General features: G+C 35.3%; 1 protein-coding gene across 1 annotated transcript; it reads left to right on the top strand.

Moving 5' to 3' along the window:
- Positions 1-536: 536 nt before the first annotated feature.
- On the top strand, positions 537-15,168 carry LOC121374760 (protocadherin-1-like). Its single transcript, XM_041501869.1, has 3 exons — positions 537-3,038; positions 8,802-8,990; positions 11,934-15,168. Exons 1-3 carry the CDS (start codon positions 537-539, stop codon positions 12,633-12,635), a joined length of 3,393 nt encoding a protein of 1,130 aa, XP_041357803.1. The 3' UTR covers positions 12,636-15,168.
- Positions 15,169-16,940: the final 1,772 nt, after the last annotated feature.

A 16,940-nucleotide genomic window follows, 5' to 3' on the forward strand; every position in this document is an offset into this window, starting at 1 on the left:
TATTAATAGATAAGAGTTTTAAAAATATTTTTTGTATTTAATGTACATGCAGTTTATTTCAATTTAGGCTTTTTTGTGTAAGCCAGATGCAGCCAACAGTTTAGTGTCTGTAACTATCCTTATTTCTGTATAGTTGTATCTGCATGTGTGTTATCAAGCAGCCATTGTTTTATGCGTCATGGTTCTGATTATGATAATTATATTAGTTAACATATATTGTTTTTTATTTTTGCAGATTCCTGCAGAGCAACACAATGGATCCAAGTCAAGAGTGATACAATACATTTAGTGCTAGTTTCAACAAACATAGAATGTGAGAACACAAATGGAATACATTAAAGTTACTGGGTACGCTGTTCATATTTACAATGTATTTTGTCACCGTGAGCCATTTGTGTACACTGGTTGCAGTGGAGTCTTAAAACATCAGAATATACTGGAATATTGAACAACTTATGAAGACTTCATAAACCCAGAAAATTAAGATGAAAATGGAGAGATCTGTATTGGTATTATTATGTACCAGTGTCCAGTTAATGGTTCTGGTGTCCACACAAGATGTGATATACACAATCAAGGAGGAAATACCAGTGCACACCTTGATAGGAAACATTGGTAAGGATACCTCGGTGGTTGACCGTGTTAGCCCTGACAATCTGAACACTCTAAGATACAGTATTCTGACTACAGGGAACCCCAGTGCCAAACTGTTCGCCATCAGTTCTTCCCAAGGAAACCTGACTTCTGCTGCTAGAATTGACAGAGAAACACTGTGTCCATTCACTTCTGTCTGCGCCCTGATGCTGGAAGTTGCAGTGCGTTCAGAGACGTCGTTCTTCAGTTACAAAGTTAAAATCACCATTGAAGATACAAATGACAACAGACCAACATTTCCTGCAAGGTCTGTAAATCTTGAAATACCTGAGTCTTCTCAAGTGGGAGTCTCATTTTCATTTGATGGAGCTGTTGACAATGACACGGAAAATAATGCAATTGGTAGTTATTTGTTATTTCCAGACAATGTCCCCTTTGGTGTGGATTTTACCAAAAACCTAGATGGAACATCAACTGTTAGTGTTGTTGTCAAGGAAGAACTTGATAGGGAGAAAAATGAATTCTACTTTTTAACCTTATTTGCCAAAGATGGTGGCTCTCCACAGAAAAATGGTTCAATGCTAGTTAATATATCTATTCTTGATTCTAACGACAATGCACCACAGTTTACATATCCAGTGTATAATGTGACTGTTCAAGAAAACACACCAATTAATACAGCATTTCTAAAAGTGAAGGCCACTGATAAAGATGCAGGAAACAATAGTGAAATATTCTACAGGTTAAGTCTCCATCAACCCAAAGAACATCTTCAGTATTTTCTTGTTGATAAGACGTCTGGTGACATGAAACTACAAGTGGCTCCACCTAGTGGCCATATCCGAGTTATCGTAGAAGCCAGTGACCGAGGGAAGCCACCCAAGGTTGCCCAGGCATTTGTGGATATCACAGTATTGGATACAGAAAACCAAAGCCCTTCAATCACAGTTAATTTGTTTAATGGCATTTCAAAAGCTCATATTTCTGAGTTTAAGAAGCCTGGCTATGCCTTTGCTCATGTGAGAATCTCTGATCCTGATACAGGGAGAAATGGCAATGTGACGTGTCACAGTCAAACAGTTGATTTTGCCTTGAAGCGTCTCAATGTCAAAGAATATACTGTAATAGTTGCAAGTAATTTAGACAGAGAAACCTCATCAACGTATACTGTTGTGATATTCTGTGAAGATGATGGGGAACCGAAATTAAATACCAGTGCAACATTTGATGTAGAAATAGATGATGAAAACGACAATGCTCCAAAGTTTTTACAAAGTGTGTACAACATTAGCATCCCTGAGAACAATGCTGTCAATGACACCATTCTGCAGGTCGCAGCTACAGACAAGGACACTGGAGCTAATTCTCACATCATGTACAAGATCTCTGAAGAAGGCCTGCCATTCTTTTTCATTCCCTTTGGAAGTTCTGTAGTGCGAGTAAAACACTCATTTGACAGAGAGAAGCATTCACATTACTCTTTCAGAGTCCTGGCAGTGGATGGTGGTGTTCCCAGATTAACATCTACTGCTCAAGTCGAGATCACAGTCATAGACCTCAATGATGAAAGACCTGTTTTTACAGAAGAATCATACACATTTTATATTGCGGAAAACTCTCCTCTTGACACCATTGTTGGAGATGTTTCAGCAACAGATGGTGATACAGGAACTGGTGGCACATTTTCTCTGGTGTTGTCTTCTTCCTATAAATCACAACCTCTTCCATTCACAGTTCTTCAGAATGGAACCATCATCACCACAGGTGTACTTGATGCTGAATCAGAAGTCGTCTACAAGTTCCAGGTTATCGCCACTGACCACGCAGTCAGACCACTGTCTGGTGCAGCTAACATCCAAGTCATAGTCACTGACCAGAACGAACATGAGCCATATTTTCTCTTTCCTAACAACATCAACAACAGCATCATTGTGTTTGCACCACATCGTTACGGTAAGGCAGTGTTGTGGGTGCAGGCGTATGACGATGATGTTGAAGATGCTGAGAATCTCCAGTATTCACTGGTGGATAAGAATTCATCAGGGATATTTAAGATCAACAGTTCTACTGGACAGATCATCTTAAAGAGGGATATCGGCGAGAACCATGTTGGTTACTATGAGCTGGAAATCACGGCCTCTGACAAGCACGAGAATCCTCGAAGTCACACTGAAACTCTGAGGGTGTTTATTAAGTACAAGGTACAGGAGGTCAGTGAGGGAGACCACTACGTCATCATCGTCATCGCTATCGTCTGTGTCACAGTCATTGTAGCTGCTGCTGTGCTGGTCACTCTGTGCTATCTCCGGAAACACGACAAAGATCAGGAGTTGAAGCGGTCGTTTTCCACGAGGTCAGAACAGTCGAAACACCAAGTTCCGGTTTTGTGTGCAGTAGATGGATGTGAAAATATTAAGACCCAGTTGCAGGATTTGAAAGTTAAGGTGAGCAAAAGATATTTTTAAGTTTTTTATTTTTTTATTTTTTTTATTATTGCTCCAAAGTTATGGATCTATTACCCAACAAGCCTTTGAAAATTACAACAACAACAATTTTACTCTCATATTACCTACACAAGGCTAGCTTTTGTGTAACTTTATGTCATGCCTTTATGAAATAAAAAGATGAGATATAGATATTACTTTTCCAATTGTGAGGGTGGTGGTGGCGATGGCAGACGCTTTTGTGTTAAAGTTTAACGTTAAAGGTTGGCATTTACATAAGTTTTTCACAAACCATAAGTCCTAGGTTAATGAAACTTGGTTTAAATAGTTTTTTATGGTAGGTGAGACATTTAATTCTGAAGAATTCTTGGGGGGTTTAAATTGATATTGTTTCTAAAGTCACAATTGGTTACGGTATGCATAATAAAATTTGTTACCTAAAATCCAATAAAAAAAAGCCTACATTCTTTTTTTTTATGCCATAGTCAAACATAAAATTTAGTACTTGATTTTATTACATTTATACATGAATAAAAAGACAATATTCTGTTTTACCATAATTTGAAATAATATATATACACATGTATATATATATCATGACTATACAGCCAAAGAAATGTTCCTGTATGGCTCATACACTTTGATAAGTTTATGCATGTATTTTAGAGCCCGTCATTTTAGCACCAACGCAAGTGACTAGTTTGCTTTAATACCATTTCTTTTGTTTCGACTCTTTTGTATTCTCCTGAGCCTCCACTAAAACGGATATTTTCATTGTCGTCAGGTGGCTGATTGTCACGGTTTTATGGGGATCCACTGAAATCGGTGCATTTTATGGATCATTTACTGAAAAAAAGTTTCCATTGAAATTACAATTGTTTATTTAATTTCATTATGTGTTGCAAGAATGAAAACTTGAATAAACTTGAGATATATAGCAGTATATACTAGAATACATTAATATGTTAGATGACTAACCAGAAATATTGAAACTTTTCTTAATAAATTCTGCTTAATGTAACTCGCCCAGCTCCACCCTTAGTGGACCTGTCAGGGTGTTTTCTGTACCAGCCAGGGCCCCATTACTGGAATAACAAAAGCAATGGTATGTGCTGTGCTGTTTAATAGAAAGTGTTTATATATATATATATGAAATAATCCCTTTCTGCTATTTGTTAGAAGCAGCCTTTATGGAACAGCACCCCATTTTTTATTAGGACTTAAATCAAAATTTCTAAATTATCTGTTGAGTTATTAAGTCCTGTCCCGAGTCAGAGGTCAGACTCGGGATGGGCGTGTTCGAAGCCCTAGTGGTATATGAGCACGTAAAACTAGTTACCTACCGACCTATGGAACAGCAGCAGGTTTGCTGTCTTTCAATCAGGAGTTAAAATAACCATATATGTTATAGATACCAAACAGCCATAGTTTAAAATATCCTCAGGTGTTGTTAATCAAATATTCTTTTTTCTTTCATCTAACTTCAATAAAAATCATAAAAACACATATATCTCTCTAGCAATACTTTCTAATTGACTTTCTTCAAAACAGTATGAAAAATATGTTGGGTTTTTAAAAATTCCTGACACTAAACTGATGATCAGATTAAAGCAAGCCAATGTGTTTTTAATGCATTCAACACATACTGAAGAATTGGAAATATTTTCATTGTTCTACTGGGGTGTTTATTTGCCACATGTTAAATTTTCCAATGCACAACACCAAACTGTATGCTGGACTCTCTTATGCTGGGTAAACCGGAAACCAGCCACATTGGGTAGAGAATGCTAATCCTTTCCAATTTACTGCTAGTTGTAAATCCTGCAGAAATCTGAAATCTCGTCTCTTCACTTGTTTGTTAGTGTCGACATCTCATTCAACAAAGACACGTTACTCTTGTTTCTTTTGTGTGGGATTCTGGCCAGATGAACACTAAACCATCAAACTCTGTTACATGTACGTGTACAGTGTGTAATGTATGCTCTGGGGCTGGGATGTAGCCCAGTGGTAAAGCACTTGCTTGATGCACGATCGGTTATGTTTTATTTAACGATGCACTCAACACATTTTATTTACGGTTATATGGCGTCAGACATATGGTTAAGGACCACACAGATATTGAGAGAGAAAACCCGCTGTTGCCACTTCATGGGCAACTCTGTTCAATTAGCAGCAAGGGATCTTTTATATGCACTATCCCACAGATAGGATAGTACATACCACAGCCTTTGTTACACTAGTTTTGGAGCACTGGCTGGAACGAGAATAGCCAAATGGACCCATTGATGGGAATTGATCCTAGATCGAGGTTTGGGATCGATCCCCATCTGTGGGCCCATCAGGCTATTTCTTGTTCCAGCCAGTACACGATGACTGGTATATTAAAAGCTGTGGTATGTGCTATCCTGCCTGTGGGATGGTGCACATAAAAGATCTCTTTCTACTAATGGAAATATGTAGCAGGTTTCCTCTCTAAGACTACATGTCCATATTACCAAATATTTGAAATCCAATAGCCGATGATTAATAAATTATGTGCTCTAGTGGTGTTGATAAACAAAACAAACATTGTATACTCTGTAGGGAGTTGGGGGCTGGCTTGGTGTTAAGAGTGTTCAACTGATGGGTGGTAGGATCTATTACACTGGTCAGACACAATGGTTTGCTTCCCATCACAAATAGTGCAGTTGTTATATCAAAGGCCATGGTATGTGTTGTCCTGTATTTAAGAGAGTGCATTAAAAAAACCTTCTTGCTGCTATTTGGTAGGAGTAGCCTATGTGTTAAAATTAGGTTTCTCTCACCATGTAGACGGTGTCAAAATGACTAGTGTAAGACACCAAGCTGATGTATCTAAAAATGCTGAGGTGTCATTAAACAAACTTTCCTTTCTTTTTACAATCTTCTCTTATTGTTTTGATAAAGTGCCACCAATATCAATACCTTTAGGGTCAGATTGAGGCATAGACAAGTTGGACCATGGCCCTGTGTCTAATTGAGGCATAGACAAGTTGGACCATGGCCCTGTGTCTAATTGAGGCATAGACAAGTTGGACCATGGCCCTGTGTCTAATTGAGGCATAGACAAGTTGGACCATGGCCCTGTGTCTAATTGAGGCATAGACAAGTTGGACCATGGCCCTGTGTCTAATTGAGGCATAGACAAGTTGGACCATGGCCCTGTGTCTAATTGAGGCATAGACAAGTTGGACCATGGCCTGTGTCTAATTGAGGCATAGACAAGTTGGACCATGGCCTGTGTCTAATTGAGGCATAGACAAGTTGGACCATGGCCCTGTGTCTAATTGAGGCATAGACAAGTTGGACTATGGCCCTGTGTCTAATGTGTCAGGTTTCAGGATTAAAGTTTGTTTTTGTTTAACAACACCACTGGAGCACCTCGATTACTGGATGTTGCACATTTGGCAATTCTTAGAGAAAACCTGTTGTATTTTTCCATCAGCAGCAAGCATCTTTTCCACAGATTGGACAGCACATACCATGGCCTTTGATATACCAGTTGGGATGGGAGCTTTAGGATAAAGACTTCAGTCTTAGTTATACTAGATATATTTGGTAGACGAAATTCATGGAATGATTACGGTTCCACCCAGAACTTAATATTGAAATGTTTGTTGATTTTTATTCCAAATTTTAATATACTTATAATTGTGATATTTTTATCACAATCATTTGCATTGTTTTTTAACTTAACTTTAGAATTTTTATATTGATGTTGATCATCGATTCTTTTATATATTTACCATTGTTTGACACCCAATAGCCGATGAATTTTTTGTGCTGGAGTGTTGTTAAACATTTATCCATTCATACTCTTAATCCAGCTTTATTTTTACCAGTTAACAACCAGTTGAACAAATTGCTTATTCCTTTCTTTTTCATCATTAATTTGATCTACTAAAACCATATTTTACAAATGTGAAAAATTTAATTTCACCATAAAAGTAGCATACTGCTATTATTATTTTTTAAATACTGACATTCACACTTCCTTCAGAAAAGTTATTGCTATGAATAAATTCTGTTTTTAACGTTATATAAACTGAATTGGAAACATTTTATTTAAACGTGCATGGTTTCTTTATGATTTATTAACACCTCTTATAAATACCTTTATTATTTTATTTGCAAAACTGTGCATAAGCAGTTTGACATTAATATATTAGTAATAATTCTGACAGAGATATATCTGTTTGTAAACACGCGTCTTAGGTGGCATTATGGTCCAAGAGACATAAGGCCCGTGTGCATTTAAGGTTTACAAATAGGATTAATTTTGTCACAATTTAGTTGCCCTTAGCTCGAGTGGGGGGTCTGAAATTAGCCGTTTATTTCCTGGCAGTAAGGAAAGCACTGTCCAGTGATTGCCATATCATGGGATTAACTTGGAGACATGGGATTTTATCTCTGTAAGTGTGGTCACTTTAAACTGCTGTAATAAATTATAGTATGCGATGTTGAGATATTGAAGTGAATACTGTGTACTAAAACATAATAAACTTACTTTTGAAATTTGTGGATGAAAAATTAAAGTATGATTGTAATTTACATTAACTTTTATTATATTATAAAGTCATCTTGGTAGCAGAAGTAAAAATAAAAAGGGCAAAAATATACAAATGCTTAAAAATATTTATTATTGAACTATTAAATATTGAAATATTTTTGCCTCTCTTTTTTTTACTTTTTGTTTTATTATTTAATTTACCATTGTGTTTTTAAAAAGTTCATTTTAGTACCATCATGATATATGAGGTAGGATTAGAAAAACAATTATTGTTATTTCATTTAGGTCTGAATCGTACCAAACTGATTACATGGGGAGACGGGGCAGTATTTTTGTATCCCCATCACCCACAAAATAATTGTTTTGTTTATATCAATTATGTACCGGTAGAGAGAAATTGTTTTTTAACAAACCCATCGGGTAAAACTATTTGTCTGATGTTGTCTGAAGAAAAAAACTTCATTCATTTTTAGCTAGCATTAGTGATTTAAGAATGTTTGGAAAATGGCTTTCAGTAACTAGTATTATTTTTTTTTAAAACATGTACAAATGTATTTATGAAATGTATATTTAAACCATTTAAAATCACCCAGGATTTTTAAATTGAAAGTCCGCTTCCATAGACTGATGAAAATGTGTTGGACAGTACAATAAATAATATACCGGGAATTGTTCAGTCATTAAGGCTATCCCAGAAGCTATCCTAGATAAGCCATTTTCCAGTATTTAACCAACAATTCTTGTCATCTGTTATATGCAAGACTCAAAATTGATGGTAGCAGGTAGCAGATGTCACTAAAAATGCACAATATGCTTTCACAAAGTCCTTGTTTTCCATCTTATTTTTAACAGTATTTTCAATTGAAGATTCTTCATTTTTAGGAATGATAATATGCATACAAATCATAAACTTTTATTCATTATTTTTGCATTGCAGTGTGAAAAGTTAAACTATAATTTTAATAAGGAGTCTAATTTTGAGACATCTTTCTAGAACTGCTTTCATTTTTTAGCATTATGAAAAGTATAGACTGCTTCCCACTCCACGAAATAAATTTTGGGGATTAATTATACCTTTAAATCATCATTTATTGTAAACAGGGGTTTTTCCTGTCCTGGGTCAGATCACTGGCTATCCAGAGACCAGACCCGGGACAGGCATGCTCAAAACTCTAGTGGTATAGGAGCATGTAAATAAATAAAGATAATTATTTTTTATTTTTTTATTTTACCAGCCTACACTTAAGGATGTGCATGCAGACAAAAGTGGGAATATGAGCGCAAACCATGAGATGTACAGAAGTAATACGTTCACGGATCTGAGTCAGCGGAACAGAAAGTCAGATGGTCACCAGCAGACGCTACACCAAATCAGACTGAGTCAGTCAGCACACAAACAGGATACACTACCAGAAAATGTAAATGTATGTATCGAATGTTGATAACATATTTACAGTATTTTAGGTTCTGTAACAAACATGTTACAACCATCGTTTTACCTATCCATTTTGACCCTCAGATCATTTAAAAAACCCAAATATGGATATGCTTGTGCAATGTAGATGACAAATGAAATGAATGTAACTACCATATATATCATTATTTTTATATATATACACATACATGTATATATGAAATATGTTATAATTTTATTATTATTGTACATTGTAAGACAATGATTCAAGGCACCCCAACCTTGACATTGTCAGTGATCTGGGGTAATAAAGTTTAAAAAAAAAAAAAAAAAAAAAAATATGTTACAACCAAATTCATTATCATAATTAATAAATATGTACACATAACAAATTCATTATAAAAATTTCTAACAATTTTTAAACTTAAATATAATTTTACTAACTAAAAATAATAACAGGTATAATCATTTTGCCTACACACATTACACGGCTAAAGTTCTGCCCCTAACTTTTACTGTTGTCATAATTTTTAGATAGTTCTGCAAAATTATAACTTTTTTCATCTTTTTATCTGATTTTTTTCTTTTCTTTTAATTTAAGTTACTTTTTCTGAAAGTAGTTTACATTTTATCTACACTGGATGGAAATGACCTTTGTTGGAGTATGGTACATTTACATACTTTAAATCATTTTAAAGGTCATTTCTGCTTCTAGTTTTAAATGAATGTCACTTGCCTGTTTTTAAGTCTTCTACCCTAACCTTTACAAATCTTGTAAATATTTAATTTGATTACCAGTATGAGTTGATATCAACCTGTATTTACCTATGTCAGGTATTTTTGGTCAAACTATTGGTACTAGCATGGAAATATTGATAATTGTAATCAGAAAAGAATTCATATGTACTAATAGTTTTAATTAGGGCTACGTTTAAGTGCACATGTTTTATTGTATGTGTTGTGGGTGTAGTTATCATAAACCATGCCCCTTGTATCAAACACTGATTGATAATTATACATTTTTTACTAATTGCTATTTTTAAAATTCTGCCCATTTTCAAGACTACCCCCTCCTCCCCTCCCCCCATCCTGAGTTAGGCCACCGATCTTATCGGAGGTCGGACTCAGGATGGGCATGTTCGAAACCCTAGTGGTATATGGGCACGTTAAACTAGTTATCATCATGATATTGATAACCATAGAATAATTTTTTTGATGTGTTAATTTTTTTTACATTTTTTAGCATTGAAATGGTAAATACTATATTTTTAATGTGACCTAGATGACAGATAAGTGATTCCTGTGATAAGTAGTTAAATAACAAAAACAACCCGGAGATACTGAAAGAAGCTTTGAACACAGCCATAGATCATACGATTTTTTCTGTACATCTTTGAAGCAAAAACACATTGTGGGAACTTGTTGAGCTACTGAAAGGATGTTATATCTATAATCAACAATATATCTACATCCAACAAAACAGGAGTGGTGTTTTCTAATTCCCTGTATTACTGAGGAAATGTATAATTAACAAGTGAAATGGGAGACAGCGATTTTCAGCCATTTGGCCTCATGTCTGAAGATTTAGCTTGAGCCTATCAGATTTCACGCTCTGTGGGTTTTGAGATCATAATCTTGTCTGTCATGAAATTTCAATCAGAGTCTCGTGACACCTGGATTATCTCTGCACAAAGTCGGCTACAAGTGCTAACTGAACTTGGGGAAGCTAATTGTGGGTTTCGTCTGCGGGACTTTTCTTATGACGGTGTTTCCTCTTTCTTCAAAGATCCGTATAGCTCAAGTCATCAAACTGGGGTCCAGCACAGTTTAGCATTGATGGAATCATTTCTTTGTTTACCGTGTCCAGGTTGATAACATCAATATAGTCATTAAGGAGGGAGACAAAGTTATCACACACAACTGTCCAAAATGTCTGTCGCAGTTACTTGAGGTCTTAACAATCCAATTCTAATGGAGTACAAGACCATGGTTTTATTTGTGGAAAAGAATTAAATACTATTAAACTAGATATAGTTCTCTTTGTCATGCACAAATCTTGTACAAACCAATTCTAATAGAATATAGAACTGGGAGTTTTATTGTGTTAAGGAATTAAATAGTATTAAGTTAAATATGTTTCTCTTTGTTACTTGGAGAATCTTAACAAACCAATTTTAATGGAGTATGAAAATGGTGTTTTATTTGGGACAAATAATCAAACATTACTATACTTGGATGTGTTTTAAAGATTCATTAAAAAGAAACTTGATAACCTATTATAAAGATAGACAAATTTAGTTATCACTATTGACTGACACAGATGTCTGTCTGTATTTAGTTACTGGGAGGTCTAATTAAATCATTTGTCAGGGAGAATTAATTCAATGAGTACAAACTAAACATAACGAAAATAAATTTGTAGTGTTTAGATTTGTTTTGATTTTTATCATCTGCAGCTTATTAGAACTGCTATTCAGTTTTGTTAAAAAATAATGTTAAGTTGTTTCCTCCATTTACAGCTTTTATCCCACATTCTTATTTAATTAATTTGATTTCTGTGGTATATATCTGTTTTAAGAGCTGTATATTCTTCTTAGTTTACTTCTCTTTTTAGTTTTAACAGCAATCAATGGCTGGAAAACCATGGCTGCATATGTGCTCATACAGTTACAATATTTACATTATTACTAATTTTGCTGACTTTTCAGCAATTAGAAACATAATGTTTTTAAATGATTACAAGTATTTGTAAGCATCTGTATTCAAGTAAAACAGTAGATCTATTACAGAGTTTTGATGTATTATTTGGATTACATTTGGCAGAAATGCTTCAGTATATTTTATGAAGAAACTAAATGCTTTTCATCAATAAAACTGTATGTGTATTGTCTTCCTCTTTATGTCTTGTTTATTATTATGGACTCTGTTTTATTGTATTGTTTATGTTTGGCAGGGCAGATTCTGGATAGATGGTTTGAAGCAGGCTGAAGACTTCCACAGCAGCAGTTCAGGGGAGGTAACAAATGGTGACAGTGGCCATGGCAGCGATGATGACATCACCTTTCTGGAAGGTCCCTCGCAGTCACCACGCACTCTCAAACTAGGAATGTCTGTACCAGACAATCAGCATTACAGTGGACACAGACAGTCACCACGTAGTATGGTGTCCTTTACTAAACAGCCTCTGAAGATTCAGAATCTGAAAGGAGGTGGACAGACTCCCAGACCAGACAGTGTCCCGGCAGACAGATGTGGTAGAGGACACAACCGGACTTATTCTCCACTTGTTCACAGTGTATCAGGGAACATACAGAATGTTCCGATGAAGACGAACCCTCAGTACAGTTACAGACAATACCTCAGGTCTCCACACAATCCGTCTGTGTCCAACAGTCTGGAGGTCTCCTCTGGTCACTCTCACCCATCTATGGACAGTTCACGGTCTGTAACATTCCCCACCCGGCCCCTGTCTCAGTTTCAGTCACATTCCAACAGCAGAGACTCCTCTCAGTTGCCTTACTGTCCAGCAGTGCAGACGTCACCAGGCAGTGACGATGAAACAACAACATCAGGCAGTTACAGCATCACGCTGGATGACATCAAGGCTGATCTGCATGATGTAGGTGTCAGAAAGACAACTGATGCCTATGTTTGATAGGATGTTGCAGTATTTGGATTGTCTGTGCTGTCTTTCAGAACATGACCTTAGCGTGATATAATATTTAGCATAACCCCATATTTTGATTTGTTTGAAATGAAAGAAAGAGACAATATCTTTACCACACTGCATAATTCTAGAGAATGAGTCATCTCAGTTTTCTACCAACCAAGTCAGTTAATTAGTATTATGATTTATTAAGGTATACATGTTTTGTTAGAATCAAGGTATTTGAGGTAATTCATTGCATTCCAGTTGAATCATGATATCCTTCTTAGATATCAAGAGATTTCAGGCAATTCAGGGTACACGAAGGCACAATTTTTTTTCCGATGATACCCATCTTAGATATCAGTATATTTGAAGTAATTCAGGATACATGAAGGCAAACCATTTGAATCAAGATATCCATTTTAAATATCAACAGATTTCAGGCAATTCAGGGTACACAAAGGCACAACATTTGTATCAAGATATCCATCTTAGATATCAATATATTTGAGGTAATTCAGGGTACATGAAGGTTATTCATCTTAGATATCGAGATATTCAAGGTAATTCAGGGTACATGAAGGGTATCCATCTTAGATATCGAGATATTCAAGGTAATTCAGGGTACTTGAAGAGTATCCATCTTAAATATCGAGATATTCAAGGTAATACAGGGTACATGAAGGGTATCCATCTTAGATATTGAGATATTCAGGGTACATGAAGGGTATCCATCTTAGATATTGAGATAGTCAGGGTACATGAAGGGTATCCATCTTAGATATTGAGATATTCAGGGTACATGAAGGGTATCCATCTTAGATATTGAGATATTCAGGGTACATGAAGGGTATCCATCTTAGATATTGAGATATTCAGGGTACATGAAGGGTATCCATCTTAGATATTGAGATATTCAAGGTACATGAAGGGCATCCATCTTAGATATTGAGATATTCAGGGTACATGAAGGGTATCCATCTTAGATATCGAGATATTCAAGGTAATTCAAGGTACATGAAGGGCATCCATCTTAGATATTGAGTTATTCAAGGTACTTCAGGGTATTTTATTTAGTTCAAGGTACATGAAAGCAAATAAATACAGTTATATCAAGATACCAATCTTAGCTATCAATATATTTGAGGTAATTCGGGGTATAAAGAAGGGTATCCATCTTAGATATCGAGATATTTGAGGTAATTCAGGGTATTTCTCTTTGGCACAACAGTTAAATTTTGAGGGTTTTTTATACAGATCAGGTTATTTGAATTATGTCGAATATATAACAAATTTTGTTATATTTGGATAACAGAGCTATTGCCTTTAGGTTGTGGTATTAGTTAGGTGAGGATACTTCACGTTTCTTGTGTGGATGAAGGTATTTTGTTTTAATGAGCATCTGTTACAGCATTGCAAAATATGTTAATCTCAATTTCTAAAAGATATGATAACACTGAACAAAATTTATTATTAAATAACATCAAGTTTGAAATTATTTATGATGGTCTCATTGATTTAATGTTACATTGCACATGGTGCATGTGTGATGTGTTGATTTTTAGCTAGTAACATAATATAGGTCAACTTGTACAAAGTTTGCTCATTAAAATTTTGATTCCATTTGGGTTTTTTGAATTTGCACTAAAATAGTCCAGATGTTAAAAAGAATTCCAATGTTGATTGCTTAACATTTTTAATAATGTTGACAAGGCTTTGATCAAATTGTTTTAATGTTGGCAGCCAGGCATTGTTTAATGTGTTTAGATGTTGACAGTAAGGCTTTGATTGAATAGTTTAAAGTGACGGACCCTAGTTTTTAAACACTTTGGCAGTTTTATTACTATTAAAGCCCTTTTTGATCATTTAAATTAGAAGTGCTTACATTTTATTATTTAGAATATTAATTTCTGGTCATGCATGTTTTAATACCCGAAAATGAATTTTTCCTAATTCTAAAAATGCACATTCGTCTGAGAAGTAATGGTTATCGAGACAAGCTCTAGTTATTTTTAGACGGTATTTCCTTGTTAAAACATTACAGATTTTAGCTTCTCTCTGTTATAACCTTATCTAAATGTGTTGCAGGGTTGTAGCTTAAATAAACTTAGTGTCCATTTTCACTGGATAAAACAAGGGTCTGCACCTTTAAGAACCAGGCTTCAGAAAATCAGGCTTGGCTTCATGTGTAAATATCATCAGTGTGTTGTGGGGAGACAGTGAGATTTTAACCTTTCCGTGTCTTTCGTGACATCAGACTAATAGGGGTGCACAGCGCACCGTCTCGTCCACAACATATAATTAAATTAATGGCAGGCTGTGCACCGGCATGTCACAAAAGGGTTAATCAGTTTTGAACGTTTGTTTTAAAAATATACCATGATGTCTGAAAGTGTGTGTTAGAGTCATCAAGACAGGACTAGGCACTGGATGCCATGTTTGATCATAGATTAGATGCAAAGACTTACAAGAAAGTAACATAATTTATTGTTTTGTAAATTATGTATTTGTTATAACACAATTAAAATGATAAACAATTTATTGTTTTTGTTATTTTCATTAGCATCTTGCTATTTGCATGCTGAATATATTTCTAATTATAATGTGTTTTAAAAATTAATTTGATACATGTATTTAGGGTTACAAATAGGATCCTATTTCACTTTTATATTAATATACTGTATGCTTTTTCACTTCTGGGATATAAATGGCTGTGGCTTGTATTAAATTGTTATTTCTGTGGGAAAGTATGTATGTATGTATGACTCCCACCATTTTTATATTTACCATTGTGTGACACCCAATGGCCAATGTGTTTTTGTGCTGCGGTGTCGTTAAACATTCATTCATTCATTCATTCATTCATTCCCATCATTTACCTCTGTCATCAGTACCACAGGATGTACCATAGCTCAGTAGTAGAGCTATAGTACACTGAAGTCATAGAATTTTTGAACTTAATGGACTGTTTTTTCTCATTCTAATCAGATCCCCATGACCGGTACATCAAAGGCTGTGCTATATACTGTTCAGTATATGGAAAAGTGTAAGACATTATTGCTTTTTAATAGCTATTAACCTACAGTGTTTCTTTCTTGTGATTAAATGTCAAGATAACCATATGGGCAGGACATAGCCACAGTGGTAAAGTGTTCTGTTCATGCATGGTCAGTCGGCAATTGATCCCCGTCGCTGGCAACATTGGGCTATTTCTCATTCTAGCCAGTGCATCACAACTGGTATATCAAAGGTCGTGGTATGTGCTATCCTGTCTATGGGATGGTGCCTATAAAAGATCCCTTGATACTCTTGGAAAAATAAATGTATCTGTTTCCTTTCTTACACTATATCCAATAGCTGATGATTAATAAATCAATGTGCTCTAGTGGTGTCATTAATCACACAAACTTTAGATAACTATATAGCCACAGTTTAAAATGTGCTGAGGTATCATTAAACAAACATCCCTTTCCTTTCCTGTGCACTCGGTTAGGTGAGGTTTACGACCAAGACATTGCACTTGTATAATAACATTACCGGTATGTCATCCACATATCTTTATTAAATAAGCCTCATCTCATGATCATTGTATTTCTGGCTGCTAATATTTTAATTTTATTTTGTAATTGTTTATTAACTAAGTCTCAGGGAAGACATTTTACCTACTGAAGTTATTGTTGTAAAACACCATCCGATGTACAACAAACTGATACGGCTTGGCCCAACATGTCTGATATTTTGTTTTGTAAAATACTTGTGTACATATATCTCCTGCCATGTTGATCGCTGCCGACCGCAACACTGTTGAGCTATGATAGGAATTTAATAATGATGTTTGATATGTAATTTGTCAATACCAGCCGCATGGCTTAGCAGCAAACTCATCGTGATCAAACAATCTGCACCATATGCATACAATATTGAAGCGAGCAAACAGAAGAAAGCAATGACATTTGATGTTTGACATTAGATCATGTAGACTGGTATTTGGCACTGGGTTAAGTCAAATGTGTTCAGGGTTCGTGCTTATAAAGCTTAGACACAGTCTACATTCTGATATCAGCCTTCATTGTGTAGTGGTTAAGTCAAATGTGTTCAGGGTTTGTGCTTATAAAAAAAAAAGTTTTACTTAATGATGCACTCAACACATTTTATTTACAGTTATATGGCATCAGACATATGGTTACGGACCACGCAGATATTGAGAAAGGAAACCTGTTGTTGCCACTTCATGGGCTACTCTTTTTGATTAGCAGCAAGGGATCTTTTATATGCACCATATATCGCTCGATGCACAGTCAGTCTGGGATT

The sequence above is a fragment of the Gigantopelta aegis genome, chromosome 6 (assembly GCF_016097555.1).
Source record: "Gigantopelta aegis isolate Gae_Host chromosome 6, Gae_host_genome, whole genome shotgun sequence".
NCBI classification, from domain to species: Eukaryota; Metazoa; Mollusca; class Gastropoda; order Neomphalida; family Peltospiridae; genus Gigantopelta; species Gigantopelta aegis.